General features: G+C 37.2%; 1 protein-coding gene across 1 annotated transcript in view; it reads right to left on the bottom strand.

Moving 5' to 3' along the window:
• Positions 1-18,733, bottom strand: part of CFAP54 (cilia and flagella associated protein 54) — a 101,573-nt gene extending 82,840 nt beyond the window's left edge. The window contains exons 1-11 of the mRNA XM_031507516.2: positions 18,531-18,733; positions 12,631-12,736; positions 9,003-9,149; positions 6,816-6,987; positions 4,720-4,778; positions 3,243-3,386; positions 2,713-2,826; positions 2,520-2,618; positions 1,808-2,006; positions 1,017-1,091; positions 51-163 (exon numbers count right to left, since the gene is read on the bottom strand). Coding sequence (XP_031363376.2) covers positions 51-163; positions 1,017-1,091; positions 1,808-2,006; positions 2,520-2,618; positions 2,713-2,826; positions 3,243-3,386; positions 4,720-4,778; positions 6,816-6,987; positions 9,003-9,149; positions 12,631-12,736; positions 18,531-18,718 — 1,416 coding nt within the window. The 5' untranslated portion in view covers positions 18,719-18,733. The remainder of the gene's footprint in view (positions 1-50; positions 164-1,016; positions 1,092-1,807; positions 2,007-2,519; positions 2,619-2,712; positions 2,827-3,242; positions 3,387-4,719; positions 4,779-6,815; positions 6,988-9,002; positions 9,150-12,630; positions 12,737-18,530) is intronic.
• Positions 18,734-19,428: the final 695 nt, after the last annotated feature.

The following is a 19,428-nucleotide window of genomic DNA, read 5'->3' as shown; positions in this document are numbered from 1 at the left end:
CCTCATAAGAAAATAATAAATAAATAACATCTCAATCACATTCAGATTACCTGAAGAAAATTATCAACAAATTCAAGAGCAGAGTAAAACACGTTCCACTCTTCATAGCTGAAAGCTAATTTTACAAATTTCACAGCAGCATCTCCAGACACCCCTTTTTCACCTGCAGTGATGACAAAAATATTTTCTGTTTTGTATATATGTATTCAGAAGTTTATTGAACATTTAATTTCATTTCTTTTCATAATTTGGGTATTGATAAATATAAATATAAATGTCCACACATTTTTCAATAGTCAGCATAAACTTGAAGGATGTTTTAATAACTTTACAAGAAACAATAGCTTTATCTTTTCATAGTAATGTCTATGCTTGCAGGATGCTTTAATGATGGATCTGCAACCACAGAATCATGAAGGTTTGAAAAGACCTTCAAGATCATAAAATCCAAACTTTTAACAAATACCATCATGGCCACTTAACTATATGGCAATGTCCTGGTACATTCAAAAGTGGCTCTAAAATGACTGATATTAACATATCTGTGTATAGAATACCAAGGATCTAGTCCTTGCTGTTGCAGGATGAGCTTATCACCCTGTAAAAATCCTTATTATCCAAAATTTGGTTTAAAAATTGCACAGAAACATGTGCAATTTCTTTCCAGGCAGTTTCTCATTATTGTGTAAGAAAATACTCATATACACATAGGGAGCCTATTGTCTCACTTTTCATATTTATCCAGACCACAGTAAGGCAGAAAATAGACTTCCTGGTCCTTAGAACTCTCAGCAAGTTCTAACAATACACCACAGTCACTGTCATGAGTTGGAAGGGACCCACAAGCTTCATCAACAAAACCCAGCTCCTGACCCTGCACAGAACCACTCCAAACAGGACATCATTTTGCAGACTCTTTATGTATAGAAATGTTACTTACATGAAAATTAATTCTGTCCACTGAGTATTTATACCACTGGGTAAAAAAAATCCTTTGAAATTCCTATTTAGCTTACCTGTTATCATCAACTGCAGAAGAGTAGATGATGGATTAATTATACCAAAGTGATTGGTGCCATTGCTCTTTCCACCTTCAACATAGACAGCTTATTAAGTCAGTTTATAATATATCAGACTTGTTACGCTCTAATTAGCCAGTAATCATACCAAGAAAAATATCATTCTGAAGTGTACTTAGTCTCTATATAACCTTCAACTGACAAAATACCTCTATACTCAGGGCTATATTCATCCCAGAGCCCAGTTTAAAAAAAAAGTGTGGAATGAACCATCAAGTCCAGTGTTTTTCTCAAGTTTTCAAGTTTTTACACCTAACTTTGAATGAAATTTAAAAAAAAATAGAATACATCAAACACCATGGTATTTTGACCCTGCCTGGCTTCCCAACCCCCACCCAGCTGCTCTCAGGCTGTGCAAGAACTGCTCAGTAGTAGTGAAAACACTGTGTTAACAACACTGGTTTAGCCATAAATACATGGCACAGTAAAGCCTGTAAAGGCCACTACAAAGAAAGTGAACTCCAGTTTACTTAGAGAATATAGGCATAAACTGCTGCAGATTTTTACTGATTATAATAGACCATGGAGATCAACACAGATTTTTATTTTCTGTTATGTGGAGATAAGAAAGACTACCTGCTTTTATATATGCTATTTTTATAACTCAAATATATATGTTCAGGCACTTTTTTTTTAATAATAATTAAAAAAAAAAACCAAAAACAAAATAAAATGGAGGTCCAGGCTCCTTACCAACTGTTTTTGCTTCTGTGAACAAAAACTCTTACCTGAGAGGATTTCTAGGCCTGCAGAAAAAAGCTCAGAAGTGACATCACGAATTTGCATTTCGTCAGGAACAGGAGGATGAGGGGGCAATAGATTCCTGCTGCGATCAGACAGTGCTTCTAGGATGGCAAGGAACTGAGCTGCAGCACCATCAAACATTGCCACCAGCAGCCGCTCGGTAGTGGTGCGAGGCCATGACACCTAAGTAAGAAAAGGCAATTTAAGCCTTATGACATCTGACTCGCAACAAAGCAAGATTTTTTTCAAAACATTTCTCCATCAGAAGGCAAGTACATGTTCAAAACAGAAAATAACATACTGTAAAATATATTGCTGTTATTAATGTCATGCTTCAAAGGCACAGCAAAGCCTCATGCTAAGCAGGTACAGCACTTTCATTCCTCAGCAACCAGACACACTGCTGCATGGTATTTTACTTCAAAAGCAGTACAATAGAAATTATAAGGGAGAGTATTAAGGCCATGTAGTTTAGATCCATGCAGATCTCTCCTGATAATTTTCTAAAGTAATAATTAGTACAATTTCCCTACTTCCAAGCTTGTTCTGAGTTTTATTAATAAATTCTGTTACTTACAAAATCGAAAATATAAAACTTTCTGCTCATGTATAGCACTATTTAGAAGAATTATATCATGGTTTCATCACATGACAGGAGCAAAGGAAGAGAAGGATTATTTGAAATGTCAGACTTACATTTACTGCTTTTCTCGGGTTAACTTTTGACTCACGTCGAAAGCTGTTTGACTTTCTTCTGGATGCATATACTGCTCTCTTGAAAATCATTACTGACATCTGACACAAAGAAAAAAGTAAGTCATCATGTATGCTACATGTTCTGTTCAGAGAGATCATAACTACCTTTTCACAATGACTCACAGGATGATACCTTTAGAGTAGCCTCTCTAAAAATCTTTTCTGTCTCTGTATGTTCCAGAGAAGAACTGATATCTTCTAATTGCTTCAGTTCGTCAATCTTAATCAAACCACGGCGAGCAAATATCTGTCCAAAGAATTTTTAAAAATATATATACTCTGTGTTCATATCCTGTATGTTGATATCTAATTTCAGAATAATATCATTCCTGAATTTATACAACTGCAAAGATCTGCAATGAAAGTCAGGTCCTGAACAATTGAAAAGGAAAACAAAACTTCTGCAAAATACCTTTTGTACATATGCATGGGACCTGGTCAGTGTTTAATGCTAAAAGTTTGTGACTGTTAGTGTATACAAAGTGTTATTGCATTTGACTTGACTATGCATTTACATGTGGAAACACATCTCCACTTTGCAGTAAAACTTTGGAATACCAACAGAACTCTAAATACATATGATCTGATAATAAGTAGGAATACTTAAATAAATATTTCCCATTTGATTGCATCTGAAATGCTACATAAGGTAAATCAGGATACCTCTCCATGAATGCCAGCTTGACAATCAAAATAACACTGAGAAACTGCCGCATATAGGGTGGCTCTCCACGTCAAATAATGCACAGATAAGAGTGGAATGGATGATTCCATACATATACTGGCCCACAGTAAGTATTCCAGGACCTGTATTAAAGAAATCTGTTTTCAAAATGAATGCATTTTAACCTACATAAATATGTTTCCTATTACAAAAGGAATAAGAAGTAATTATTTTGCATTAGAGACTTATCCTCACCTGGAAGGAACAAACTGAAAGAGAAGGGGGAAACCACTAGAAATTGAATTAATTTTTAACATATTTTATTGACTAAAAAACATTCCCCTGCATATTAATGGCTTTTTTTTTCATCATAAACTAGTGGTCAAGCACTATTTTATACTCCAAACTACCTTATCAACTCTATTTTACTAGAATTTTGCCACCAGACAAAGATCCCACCCTTCTCTCTTATCTCCTCTTGAGAGCAAACCCTCCCTTTTCTGGCAGCTCTAGTGATCATTTTTCAACAGGATCAGCAAGCTTATCTGGGATGCAATGGAGACTGTCTTTTCCAGTGAAAACCTGTGCTTAGATTAATTTATACCCATGGAATTCTTGGTTCCTAACTTGCAGGGCAACATAGTCATTACAACAGTCTAATTTTAATAATTAGTCCTTCTCAATTGAATGAACAGTATCTGTATCTTCCTCTTACTATTTTCTTTGGGTCAGCAGTTCCCTGAGGTACATAAAATGTGCACAATCTTTGCCCTAAATTAAGCCAATATACAAATTTTCTTTAGTCTGAATTTCAAGAATCAGACACACCCACAATCAATTCCTGTTTCCTGTATAGCAGAAACCTGAGTATGCTAAAGGAGGTGCTAAATCACTTCTATTTCTAATAGAAGATATTCAAAGATAAAAAATCTTTCCTGCTCAGTAAAAGATTAATAAAACATCACGTAAGAAAATATATTAAGATTGATTCAAATTCTATTCCAGGATTTAGGAGAAAAGAGTAAAGCTAAGACCAAAAAAAACTATATTCAGAAAAAACAAGGTATAGGGGAGAGGCCAGGTTATTTTTATCAAGTATTCACAACTAAAATCCTGGCCACCAGGTGTCAGCACATTTCCATATTTTAAGATGCAAAAGATCAGTTCTTGAACACATATAGCTTTCCAAAACAAAGCACCTGGAATCCTCTGAAACAGCCTAACGTGTGGCATCTCAGTGTCCAGCAAGACATTACGTTGGGCTCCATTCCACAGCTGAGGAAGGAACAGACTTAGGAAGGCATGAGGGCTTAGAAATCAACCACTTTGAAACACAGACATTTTATTTCCTTGCGACAAAGTACTACTATTGGCAATGCCAGAGAAATTGAAGTCAGGGTACACTGTTATGCAAAACACAGGTCCATTTTCTAAACTTCTTTAATTTTACAACCCTTTCTATTTATTTTTCCGTACCTTAGCAGACTGACCCATCACCATCAAATGTCTGCATATGGTGTAGATATGGATAGTACCTACAAAAATAAATTAAAATAAACAAACAGGTAAATTCTATAATCCCATGTGAAATTTGTTATGCTAAGCAACTCAAACTTTTTCTTATTATCTGGGTTGTTACTTCCAGAGAAGAACAATTTCATGACTTTTCATTAAACAAATGAAAAACTAATTTTTTTTGTACTTCTAATTTAGAGATGAAAGCATTAAATTATTCTGCAATATTAGTTTCAAAAGCAGTATAATTGTGAGATTTCATGAGAATGATATCTTAAAAATTTATTGAATTCATTTTTTTACTTAGTAACTGCTAGAGAGAAAAATCTTACTTTCATCTCCAAATGCCACGCTCATTAAAATAAAATACTACCTCTTCTCACACACCTTACCTTACATGATTCTTTTAGTCCATCATAGCACTGTCCTGGCAGACACCACCAATATTGTGTGATATTAAGTATGATAAGTGACATGAAGAAAATTGAAAACTACTAGAGTTTCCAAGAGCATCAAAATGACTTAGAAATTAAAAACCTGTCAAAAATGTACTTGACTCAAGCAACATCATAATTTTTTTTTAAAAATCAGTCTTAGAAGTATAAAAGACATTGCAGCTTTGGAAAACAAAAAAAAAGCCTATTCTTCTGTCTGTATGAATGTTCAGAAAGGGACACCTGTGGCAGCAGGAGGCATCACAATGTCAGCTGTCAGCTAGAAGGGTGTTATTATCCCAATAAGCTCAAATGGAGCAAATATTAGGAAGATTTCTTTTATCAGTCAAACGTATAATGAGGCACAAAATCTATTGTCTGAAATTGCAGAAGAATGTTCAGGAACTAAGGAAAATCTGAGTTACTGCCTCCTTCTAATTAGAGTAGATTATTGGCTAGGATTGGTACAGAGACCTGTACCACACACGGGCAGTGCAATATAAGAATGGCAGGTGAGTATATTTTAATTTTAATTCTTCTCCCATAGAAACATACAATCAAAAAATACACCTCAGAAATAGGGACTGAGGGCAACAGCAGTCCCAGTAAAACAAAAGGATAAGAACTTTGACCAATCATAGCTTAGAGAAAGTACATTTTTTAAAATTAAATCAAGAACATACTATGTCTTCAATTTATATTGCAACAATTGACCATAGTAGTTCAGTTGGCCAGAGCATGGTGTTAACAATGGTTAACCAAAGTTGTGGGTTCAATCCCTGGATGGGCCATTCACTCAAGAGTTGGACTTGATGATCCTCATGCAGCCCTTCCAATTCAGAATATACTGTGAAATTCATACTAGTCTGTTTATTTTTGACTAAATAACATTGCCTTTCAAAGCAAAAATAGACTGTTGTTGTTCCTGAAATTAAAATCTTGATAAATCATTCTCTGTGCATCTAGTTTGCAGTTCCGTTATTTTCTCAATTTTTCCCTAATACAAGCATTACAAGCAAGCAATCTGAAATCTTATACATAGATCAAAATCCTTAAGTGACAGATGGTATTTTTTAGAATGGTTTTATTATCAACTCTTCCCTTCAAAGTACTTTCAAAAATACAAAGATGTAATGGCAGACAATAATTTTCTACTCTTAGATCTGCAATTCCCTTTAAAAAAAAAAAAAACAAAGCCCAACAACAAACAAGCAGAAAAACCTCCAAACCAAAACCAAAAAAAAAAATCAGTAACCAAAATAAACAACCATCAAAACAAACATTTAACTGATAGAAAAATCTCAAGCGTTTTTTGTTAATCAGGATGTACTCCAAAAATGTCCTTACTTTTGATTTTATTTGTACTCTTAAGCACAGTTATGATGAAAAAGTGGATGCTTTTATAACAATCCACCTCAAAATGTACACTGTGGAAATCTTAATTTTAAAATCCCTCCTATTAGAAAGACAAAAAATTACAAAAAAAAAAAACCTACTATGATTGAAGACTAACTAGAGATTTATTCATGCCCCTTAAGTTGACCTTAAAGAGTATAAAGAGTATAAAAGTTTCCCTTCACAGCTTTGCTTAGCAAAGAAACGTAAATGGAAAGCCTGAGGTACCATTGTAGATAAGCCAACACAAATTCTCCTGAGGTAGAGCCACTTGCATAGTGAGTCTTAATGAGGTCAAGGCATTGAGACATGTCTGCAGGGACTCTTGATTCTGAAGATTTCTGTCTCTGCTGCAAACCATCTGATAAATGCAAACATTTCTTGCTTGCAAAGCATGGAACTAAAACACATAGAAATATATACAAAGTTAATTAAAATATGCATATGTCAGTCCACATCAGCAAAGTACAACAAAATTATGAGTAACATAACAGCAAAAAAAAAAAATCAGCATGACCTTTAACTGAGCATTAGAATATGGAGAAAGTGCTAAAGCTTCAGGGTTGTTGTACCATGAACCCCAGTCATTTTCCACTGTGTCACAGGATGAAAATGCACCTAGTGAACTAGGAGTGCTGGAAGGGATGTAGGGAGAATGAGGCATTAAACTGAAATTCAAAGAATTTGACACTTGGCTTCTCTGTAGATGTCTTCCACAAACTAAAGGAAGTTTTAACGTTTCTACACTTCTCCATCTATATCACCACTATCTTATTTCTCACTCTTATCTGTTACTTTTCCACAGATGGATTTTTCCTTCTCTTCCTTGCAATACCTAAAATAACGTGACCTAACTCATGCCTGGACTACAGCATCAGCTGAACAAACAGGGAAAAAAAAGGGTTAAGTGGGACATGACCATTCAGTACCTATTATTCTCTCAAAAGCCTCCTAACCTGGTAAGATTTGAAATTATATTATTTTGTTGCAGTTGATTCACAGAAGCTAGAAGTTTCTAGTCCCAAAATGCCATTTCTTAATGTTATATTAAAAAAAAAAACAAAACTAACTGTGGGAATATGGCAAGAAAAATTACATTTAAAGCCTTAAGATGTAATCATTTGACATATTATCATTTTCCATTTCCAGTTGTAGGGATAATTGCCAACTAAATTTCGTATCTGAAAATTTAAGGATATCTCAGTCTGTAAAGGCTAAGTTACAGAACAGGCATTTTAGTATTGAGTTGCCCTAACATTTACCAGTAGGACTGGTTCAAAGTCTAGGCAGACATACAGAAAACAGAGGAGAGCATCCCTGGAACTTCAAATTTATTTAGAAAACATTTTTAAAAATGTATTAACATAGTCTTTGATCATATTCTTTCTAGGAAGCCAAACCACATTTTAAAAAGAAAAATAATAATACCAAGTATCTCTTCTATCATGATATCTGCTTCTAGCTTATGAGCAAACTGTCTGCTTTCCTCTCTTCACTAAACACCTATTTACACTCTAACTCTGATTCAAGGATATTAATTGGATTAGCTCAATACACAGGAGCTGCCTACCATTTCTGTTCCTTGTTTTTGATCGCAGAGTAACTTGCATTAGTTAATTCAAAATACCCAGCGTGTACAAAAATAGAGCTTCTCAGCAAAGAACTGCTTAAAATAAAATATAACATGTTTTTAGCATTCTCCCTATATCAACTGAAGCACTTTCTTCCATGAATAACAACAGGTATGCTGCAAGTCCCTACCTTGATAAGCAATTAACACAAAAGGATTCCAACACATTCTTAAGGTCACTCAGCTTCCTAGAGCTTAAAGCACTTAGAAAAGTATTCAGCATTCTGTCCTTTTCGTTCATAGTGAGCAAATAAGCTATAAAAAACATAACACTGCTTTTCTGTCATGACCTTTTATTACAAGTAGGATTTTGCACACTTATGGTACAAAACACAGGAGAATGTTTTAATTGTCTTGCATTCTGCCTGGTGCTTAGATTATACAATACAGAAATTTCCGAAACTGCAGGACATTTATCAGATTTTACCCACATCCTGATTCTGACAGTCGATAATGGCAACTATTTCAGTGCAAAAACTGTTGTAAGCAGCTACAGAACACCACATTCAGAGAAAAATGCTGTTTTAACACTAAGTTGGTGGTTGGCTCTGCCACAAAAGCATTAGGCACTTATATCCTCTTAAAAATCTACACCAACTCCAGATGTTTATATCATACATACAATCATTAAATCCCAATGCAATTCATATCAACAAGCTATTAAAGATTAGCTAATGTTAATATGTAATTAATATGAAGCACATTTGTGAAAGATAAAATAGGCTACTTACTTTGAATCTGTAAATGTCTTTGACCAGAAAAATTTTTAAAAACCCACAACCTACCGTAAGTGCTGCATTTTTGTCTCTGACACCATTTGGAAAAAAGGCAGATTTAAAGCGCTGCACATCACCCATGACATCATCAAGGTTTACAGAAACAAACTGCTGAAGGTATCTTTCATAACACTGTAGAAGTGCCAACTTATATTCCTGAAAAAAAAAAAATCATATGTTCTTTTTATAGTTTATATACTGCATTTCTATTTCTATAAAACATGTGGGTTTTTATTATCTTTATGAAAAAGCATCAACATCCAAGAGCAACAGGAAGTAAAGCACTACAGTTTCATATAGATATCCAGCATGTCACGTGAACACCTAACATATGAAAGGTTGAAATACTTAAAAGAATGCCTTGTTCTTCACAAGTTTTGGTGAGTTTTGTTTATTCTAATCATAAATATGACATATCAGAGAACAATTATAAAGCAGAGTCCTGGGCTAATGTAATAAATTTAAAGTGCTGCTGGAATACTCTACAGTTTTACAACAGTAATGTCAATGATACTACACTTCAGGAAAAAACTTCATAATGTAGAACTTTATAAGCAATATATAAATACAATCACTTCTCTCTTCCTTGTTTCCATGTTGTCAAAGCTGGTTTTTTTAATAAAACAGATAGAAAGAGTAAGATGAATTTAAAAAGATTGAAACAAGTGAAAACAGGAATTTACATGTGGCCAAGAAATCAGCATTAACAGACTAGAAATTGCCACTGGGTCTTTAAGAACTGTTAGCAAAGATGATGTTGAGCTTTATGTCTCATTCCAAATAGAGCTCCCCAGCAGCATGTCGAACCACTCTAAAATCATGCTGACTCTATGGTTCAGCACTGACTCAGAGCTGGAAGTGACATTCAATGAATCATCACCACCACTTCCTTCAGCAAGATTACATTTAGGTTTCTCTACCAATTTCACTAAGTGTAGCACTCACACTAAATAAATTATTGAGGAAAAAATAACTAACTGCTGGTAAAAATGATCCTTTAATATTTTAATCACACAAAATTCTTATTTCTCTGCATTCTCTTCTTTTTTTCAATTAAAAGTCCTTCCACCACAGTTACACTTGTAATTTTTAATAATTTGAGGGGTCTAACTCACATGGCCCTATTATCCTATTTGCTGTGTGAAAGCAGCAGCCATACATAGAAACTTTGACTTTCCATGGACAGCTATGGGCAGTCACTTGTGTAATCTAATACATACATTCAAGCTGTGATAACACTTAAGAATCCAAAGCCATGGATCAGAATACTGTTAAGATAGTTATTGACACACAACAAAAAGGTAAATTCTCTCCTAAGCAGTTTAAAATACATATGACCAAAGATAACAGGCAGATAGAGGCAGAGTGGGAGGCAGGGAAAAAACGAGTCAGTACTGATCATATGATGACTAATAGATTAAGTAATTTCCAGATATATGGCTTAATGAATTTAGTTGTATCCTAAAAAACACATAGTAGATGGAATCTAAAGGCATTAGAAAAATACAGCAGGAGGACAGCAAGCTAAACGGTGCCTACCTGCTGACTATTCATATGCAATAATTATTTTTTAAGGACTACATGTCATTAAGTATTATATAAAATGTGCAGGTTAAAATTTAAAATATTCTACACCAATTTTCAACTAGGAGTCAAGAGGAGTACTTATGGAATAGGCTTTACCCCACCTATCACAGACCTTGGTTTTACACCACATTCATCCTTCCTGTAATGCATTTAAAATTTGCAACATCCATCACCTTTTGTTTCTATTTATTTCTTTTCAGGGAAAAAAATCGAATGAGAACTAGGTTTTCATTCTAAAATTAAGTTAAATAAATGCACTTAAAAGTGTGAGTTCCAAAAAAAGTTGAAAGTATTGGGCTAACCAGCAAAACAACTTCAACAACACTGACAACCTTACTGTAGAAAAACACATTACACTAGAAGATTGAAGTTGCAAGCAGAAGTCTTTATGCAAAAACATGGATTATTTTCCGGCAATCTAGGGTCAGGCCATTAAACACCTTGAATGTAAGGACCAAACTAAGCAGGAGTACTGCTTCAGGAAGGCAATGCAGAGTACAGAGAGCAGCATTTGATAATTTGAAATAATCTTACTGAGTACTCTGTGAGAGCAGCAGTTCCCAAGCACTAAAAGCTTCATGTAATGTTTCAAGCAATTCCTAAGGCCCAGAAGCTGTGAAAACTTCAGGCATATATAAAAATTAAGAAAACATGAACAGAATTGTCTAGGCAATGCTATTAAAAATTGCTGCTGTTCAAGCTTCCTTAAGAATTTCTGTATGTCTAAATCTACATCGTGACCCTGCACCTTCAAATTGTAATGGCTCCACAGTTACGGACTCTTCTATAATCCTTCTTCTACCTCCCAGTGAGCGCTGCTGAAACTCAGCTTAAGTTGCCTGTTCCTCATTCAGGAGCAGGCCACTTCTGTGGAATTCTTCAGGGCACATGCAATGAAGGATATAGAAGACTTCATAACACCTACATAATACTACTGCCTTTTCCCTGGCCTGCAGAAAAGCCCATGCCCCACAGCCACAAATAAACACTCTTCATTAACAGCACAAAGAGCATCTCTCCTAGCTGCATTCCATAAGCAAAGGACATAAGAGTGAAAGAACAGTTTCACTGGATATGCGTCTCAAAAAGACGGCCCCTCAAACCACCTTGATACATTTCCAGTTATGCCCTCTTATTTTTATTTATTTTCTTTTATTCCCATTATGTTAAAAAATTACGTAGCAGGTACAGAACTGACCTTCTAACTATACATCTCTGAGCTGCTTCTGAGTGTTGTTCAGTAACCATCCTTGAAAGCCCCATATTTTATGACATGACCTTCTGGCAAAAATATCACTAAGCTTGTAAAAGGCTCACCCTTCGGATTTTTTCCACAGGAAACACAAAGGACAAATAGTATATAAAAATATATTTGCCTGATTGAGTCAGATCAACAGTTACTAGTTTGGCATCCCATCTTGAGTAGTCAGTAACGTATGACTAAGTAAAAGCATAAAAATAGAGTTATCATATAGTGAAACATCTCTCAAATACTCTGTCTTCAACAGTCAAGTTCCTGAATTCCTTTTAGTTGTGATCTACCCCTTTTGAGGAAACCAGAAATACACACATAATTCAAGGTGCAGGAACATCACTGATACGTATAGTTGTACAATATGTAATTGCAGTCTGGTTCCTGTTCTCTGTTCCTCTCCTGACAATTCTTTTTATTCATGTTTGGTTAATGGAGCATTAAGCTGAGTCAGTGGAATTGCTCTATCATTGTCATCTTCTACTTTACCAGCATGAAAGGCACAGTCAGATATTGTACACTATCATGCTGAAATATCAAGCAAAAAAGAAAGATTTTGGGGTGTTTGAAAAGGCAATGGCTGCATAGAAAATATATTTTAAAATCAGAGCAATTTTACAATAAAAAAGGAAGAAATACAAACAACCGCCACTGGAATTATTTTGTAAAAGTTTTTGCTACTTTCTGAATAGCTTTCAGTAAAAAAATTAAAGTAGCATAGATTAAAAATTAAAGTAGTGTAGAAACATAATGAAACAAAGTCTATGATTGAACCTTTTCTGATTTCAAATTACTTACTTTGATCTCAACAAGGCTATCACCAACTTTCACAAGTCTTTCATTGTAATACCACTCCGGTAGTCGTGGCTTATATTTGATCCATATGTTAAACAAAGTATTTGCCCTAAAAAAAAAAAAGATAGATAGATAGATAGATAGATAGATAGATAGATAGATAGATAGACAGACAGACATGAGAAGAGGTTTCAGATTAAACTGGCAGTAAACCTGTCATAACAAGTAAACAAATCAGGAAAGCTTCAAATTTTGAAAACTCCTTTCTTCCAAATCTATCTGAACTTTATATATTTCAAAGCAAGAGCTCATTAAAACCAGATTCCAGATTTAATGGGCAGACAGGAACATTTCTGGGTTTCATTTCTGTCACCAGTTTTTATCATGCATTTTAAATAGGATGAATTTTCTCCCATGTAAATTCTTATTAAAATGACCTAGTAATAATCCCCTTATGTTGTTCAAGTACGGTCACAAGCAGAAAATCTGTCCCTCCTTTCAGCTAGTATTTGAGAAGTACTATTGGAAGAAACGATTTGATATCTAAGACTCAATTAATTAGTTTACAGCAATTATTGGACTGGAAGCTACAAATGTTATTAGCAGGAAAAAAAATCCCAAAATAACAATGTATGGTCAGGAAGCTGCAACTTTGCAAACTGGTAGCCATGGAATAAACCATAAAGCTATACAGTATACAGAGTTATAGTATATAGAACTCATGGCATACAGAGCTACACCACGAGTCACATAGGAAATGTTCAGGAATTTTATATTTTAAGGGGTACATTTCAGAAAGAACCAAATGACGCGCTTGCTAAGACAGAGAGGATTTTATGGCAATAATTGCGATGCTCTGTCTGTTGCCTCTATTATTCTAGCCACAGTTGTCATCAAGGATGTCTTTGTGTAATAAACTGCCTATTTTGCTGAACCAGCAAGCCTCCCAGAAATGGTAACTGATTCTAAGAAGTTTCCCTCTGCTACAGAGACACTGATTGCATCGTGCCAGTACTTCAGTCCCTACCAACCATGGTTTGATGGTCTCATGCCCTCACATGTACAACTTCCCCACCCCACGCTTCTTTAAGAAAGCTACATTCTAGCTGGAAAACAATAACTGATCAGACAGACTGCTAATAAGCACTGGGACTTTTTTATAAAAGAATCACATTAGCAAATCATTACTAGTATTGACAATGTTCACAGTGCCAAGCATCTCTGGCATTTATTCTCTTAACAAATCACTTGCACGGAAATGTCAGCAGAGCACCTTGTGATACTGCTACAGCCAAATTATTTATAGGTAGCAATTTATGAGGAAAGAAAGCAACTGAAGAAATATAAACTAACATTTAAGAAATTAACATCTGAAAAATAACCTTCTAGCTGAATTGTCACGCATAAACCATATGCTTTTGGTGTGTGGTGGCTAGAAGTTTTCAACTTCTCTTAAAACTGGGATGGTAGATTAGAATGCAAGACACTTTCTTAAACTGTTCTCTGACATTCAAGCACTTGGAATGCATCCTAACAGTCTCATATAACTTTTCATTTTAGCTTTAAGAACACTACCAAATTAAAAAAAAAAAAAAGCACAATAAAGAACATTTTTTTGACACAGAAAGCAGTGAGCCACCTTCACATTTCAAGGTGAAACAGATGGTTTTATGAGAAATCTGTCAAAATTACCTTTACAATAAAGAAATGGAAAAATCATAATCCTTTTTGTTTTTCTAAAAGTATCACCTCAGCACAGTTCTCAGTTCTTGAAAGTAAGAAGCAAGGAAATAAGTAGGACATCCTAAAGTTGTATCCTACAGGAAAAATGCAGTAACAGCACAAAGTAGGCCAAAAGCAACAACCAGAATAAAATGTTCTAAGGCATTTTTAAGAATAAATTTTTTAAGGAAACCATAGCCCAGTGAAATTAAGAGTACTTTCCAAATGAGGGAATGAGTCCCTCCTGGTCCATATACTTTTCTCATTATAACAACCCAATTAACAGCCTGGGCATGTACTGAGTTCTTATACTGAGAAAATATTCCACACTAGTTAGTATCTGCAAAGAGAGTCCAAAGCAAAGGAATCTGTCAGGCAGCTGAGCAAAGTTCCCTTGGACTATTACATGAAGAATTTAAGAAAATTTCAAGAGACCAAGAGATTTGATGGCTATTAGGATGAAAGGGGAAAGAGGAGAAAGAGATGGAAAAGAGATATCAAGAATGACCATAGATGAAGCTCTCAAAAGCTAGGACTAGTATATTTCTTTCAGACTGAACAGCTTGAAGTCCCCATTAATGGTCATCTTCATTTTTTGTTATGAATATTCATGTTAATACATGTGATTCCCAGATATAATAAGTAATAAATCTGTAAAAAACTAGTTTAGCAAAAGTACTGACAAACCTGATCAGACTTTCAGCTTCAGTTTGAAGGTTAAGATAAACTGATTCTGCTACAATGCCATGACTAACTGAGTTAATGACACAGGAATGTTTATTTGACACAGACAAAAGAGGAGAGTGAGACACTTCCCAAACAGCTCCTTAGCCTTTCCTTTAAACGGTCTGTAGGACACCAGACAAGTTAAGTAAATGAATTCTTAAAAAAAACCTAGTGGAATATTGAAGCTCAGAGGTGAAATTTCTTTAGTTCCATCCATAATAGAAAAAAATTCCCTAAGGTCAACCCATAATAGCGTGCACAAGATAAGGCCCACGCGACTAAAATCTTTACTAAAAGTATAAAGAATTCTCTGATACTGATCAAAAGCCATCTTATTAAAGAAGGGTGGCTAAGCCACACAACATGAGATAAAATCAATAGCTCATGGTAAAGCTTTGATGGCCCTGCTGCCAGGAGAAATGGAGCAAAACAACTTCTTGTTTAGCTGAGGAAAAATTAATTTTGATTGCTATTTCTGACTGAAAAGATACCAGGGAAGTCCTCAGTAGTTTTTGTTTCCTACATTAGAACATTTAAATGCCTAAATTATGGCCTTTCTGTTGACCTAAAAACATCAAAGATTGAAAGAGTTGGAGAAATAAGGCCGATAATTTTATTTTTCTAAATTGAATACACCACGTGGAAGCCGGCTTTCTTGTTGGTTGAAGAACAAGAAGACTTTGATCTCAATCCATGCCACAAAAGATAGTTTGGAAAATGGAATAGCAAGGGGTCTTTAAAGCATATAGGAAAATATTGAAGCAGTGACCCTTAAAGGGGGAATAACACGCTCTGACTCCATATTGCAGAAGGCTGAATAAATTGCTTTTATTAAGTTAAATGATTCTACATTAATACTATACTAGAACTATATCATACGGAAAAGATACTAAAGACGAACCTGTGACTGTCTCCAGACAGCCACAACCAGCTTTGACCCAATTGGCCAATCAATACAAACAACCATCACCGGTGTCCAATTAACAAATCACTCTCCGGTAACAATCTCCATAACACATTCCACATGTGCCAAACAGGAGCAGCAAATAGAGATAAGAATTGTTTTCTTTCTCTGAGCTTTCTCACTGCATCTCACAGCTTCCCAGGAAAAATCCTGGGGGAGAGGGAATCATGTCTCTCTCTGTTCAGAGAATGTGAATACCACAAGAAAGCATCTGTAATAGTCATTACCTTCAGAAATTCTTAGGACCAGCCTGACTACAGCTGCTCCTGCAAGCAGCACATGCTCCAATTTTGAGTTATCAAACAATGAAGCAGTAGGGAGAAAAACCCCTGAAATTTCACAATCACAAATTTACTTTGTTGACAGCAAAGTCTTGACTTTGCCGGCTGCCTGAACATATGCTAATAATCAGAATTCCAGTCTTCTACCTCGGTACTGTCCCTATGCAAATGAAGAATGCCTGACATGCGCAGCTGCTGGGAGCTTCATGTTACTCAATATTCCTAATGCCCTGGAATTTTGGTAGGGATCACTACTACCAGAGACTTCTGAGATCAAGGCCTGTATAGAGTCAGTTCTCATCTCCATAATGAACACTGCAGATTTCTTCAGATGTGAAAATGCTCTCATGCCAACCAAAGTACGCATGGTCATGGGTCACGTCCACAAAGTACCAGTATGAATAAGACAGAACTTAGGTTTGAGAGGTAAAGCAAAAAAAGGCTTGGAGATACTGTTCACAAAAACTGGTAACTTGGCACTATACTGCAAACAGCTCAGCTTCAGCATAGCCGCCTGCCAACCAGAAGATACAAAGAACACATAGAAGAACCACTGTTGGCAATTTTGGTAGTGTCTGAAGCAGCCAAGTAGTGTTACTTCTTCTAAGTGGACCTGGAGAGAATAGCTTTCAATATAAAAATACCTATCAGTTAAAGCTAAATAAAAAGGTATGAAACTACAAAAAGGCTTCAAAATAGCAAACCACTGAAATCAGCTGCTCAAACAATATAAAATGCCAACATACTAGAGGCAAAAACCTGGAGACTGATACCTGCATGATCCACCTAGGCCTAGACCCCATGATGAACTTGCCCCATAAACAAATTAGGAAGCCAGATAGCTTAGAATAGGAAGGATCTCCAGCTCAGACAAAGGCCAAGCTGCAGAATCTGAGTACCTTCTGAAAATGTATACACCTACTTCAGAGTAGGGTAATTTGTGAGCTAATTCTAGGAAACTACTGAATGAAATATGCAAGGGTAGAAGCTACACATAAGTGATAAGGTAACCACCCTCTAACCTAACTCCTATGCTCTTTTTGAAGGAACTTTTGATACCCTGGGAAACTTGTGAGGTTTATGTTAAAGACTTGTAACTTAGAACAGAAGTAGTATTCAGATAACAACAACAGAAAATCAAGTATTTATTTACCTTAAAAACAAGTTGTTAAGGTCTTGTATCACAATGCACCTAAATGCAGCAGGGAGAGCTACATGAGAAATGCACAGTCTGTAAAAGACATATGCATGCACTATGAATCATACACGGATTCCAGTTGCTCTATCTTAACTGCATTACAAAATCGTGACTTATGCATACCCACACATATGCATGTATGCGAGCAAACAAATATGCACTATTATACTTACCATATGCTCTGCCTGCATCTATGTGTATAAAAAGATACCAACGTAGACAGAGACATATGCACAAAAAGAGCTGTGTGCTGTTATCCTCATGTATCCCTACTATTGAAGGCATGTACGTGCCCACCAGAGTTCACCCTCGCAAGCAGCATCACATGCTGGTGGGCTGCCAGTCCCTGCAGCACTGTCAAGGGATTTTCCCACCAGGAAGCACAGGCAGCTCTGCTGACAGAACCAACAGTGGCGCTGGCAACTTCCAGAGCCCCTTGTGGTTTTTCCCTAAACCACTTGCAGGAAGCACTGGAGGGAGAAAAAAAAAAGAAAAAAAGAAAAAAAAAAAAAAAAAAGGCAAAAAAAGCGGTGTTCAGACTTCTGAGGGGTTTTCGTTAAAATGAAAAAAATATTGAAAAAAAAAAACTTGAAAGGAGGAAAGGGATTGCCAGTACTTTGGCACAATGCTGGAGAAGTTTGTTTGGCCAGTAAACTCCTGGCTATCTCGCAGCGCAGCGGGCGCGGGATTCCCAGCGCAGCCCGTGGCGCGGCGGTGGAGCCCAGCAGGGGCGGGCGCGGCGAGCCGGCGCTGCCCGGCGGGCGGGGAAGGGCAGCCCGGGAGCGGCGGGGCGGCGGCGCGGAGAGCCGCGGGGCGGCTGAACGAGCAGAGCGAAGGAGGAGGGGTGCGGCCGCGAAAGGGAGCTGAGACAGGGGCAGAAGGAACGGCGAGCGGCTCCCGGAGCTGGCGGGGTGCGACCGCGAAAGGGAGCTGAGACAGGGGCAGAGGGAACGGCGAGCGGCTCCCGGAGCTGGCGGCGACGCGGGAATCGGGGCCGGCGGCGCAGCCCTACCCGTGGCGGTGCAGGTCGTGCTTGGCCTCCCCCGCGCCTCGCAGCCGCCGCAGGGAGCTCAGGACGCGCCGCAGCTCGGCCTCGAAGCTGTCCACCACCGGGTTGCCCCGCGCCACGGGCCCGAAGAAAGCGGCGTGCGGGGCCTGCGGGCCGGCGGCGGCAGGCGGCGGCCCGGCGGGCTGCGCCATGCTCGGCCCGGCCCGGCCCGGCCCGGCCGCGTCGCTGTCTCCGGGCAACGGCCGCGGGCAGCGGCCCCGCGGGGCCGCCCTGGGCGTGCCAGGGATGGCACTTAGCAACTACGGTTGTGTCGCCGTGCCTGCTGCACGCATAGAAGATAAAAGTGTGCTTATTCTCTAAATGGTTATGTTTGTCTGTTCAAACAAATGACAAACAAAAAAGGTGGCATAATAGGAAACTACCAGCCCGTATTTATGTTATAGAAGGTGCCTATAGCAACCTATGTGTTTTGAAGTTCTTTACAGGCACTGTGGTAAAGAGGTTTGGGAGAGATGTGAAGGAAACTGACTCTGTTGCCATGTTCGTCATCAGGATGAGCGTAAGGGACAGCTGAAGTGAAAACATGAAAGTGAGAGAAACATAAGTGAGCAGAGTGCCTGGCAACCAGGGCCTTTGGAGGCAATTTCTCGACAGTGAATCAAGGAAAAGGATCAATAGAGATGGGTAGAGCAAAGATACACTTGAAAAGTGCATCCAAGTAATTCATAGATGACAGCAAAATAACTATCCTTCCAACAGTTGGAGACACACAGCATCAGCATGCTGAATTACTGGAATCAGAAAATACTGCATTAGCAAGGTCAAAGAAATGACATGGGAATCATCTAGATACTATTCATCCTTGGAAAATTGGGAAGATGAAAAATATGATTAATTTATG

This window comes from Lonchura striata, chromosome 5 (genome assembly GCF_046129695.1).
Source record: "Lonchura striata isolate bLonStr1 chromosome 5, bLonStr1.mat, whole genome shotgun sequence".
In the NCBI taxonomy this organism is placed as follows: Eukaryota; Metazoa; Chordata; class Aves; order Passeriformes; family Estrildidae; genus Lonchura; species Lonchura striata.
Note: the sequence above shows the minus strand (reverse complement) of the source record. Positions and strands in the feature narration are given on the sequence as shown.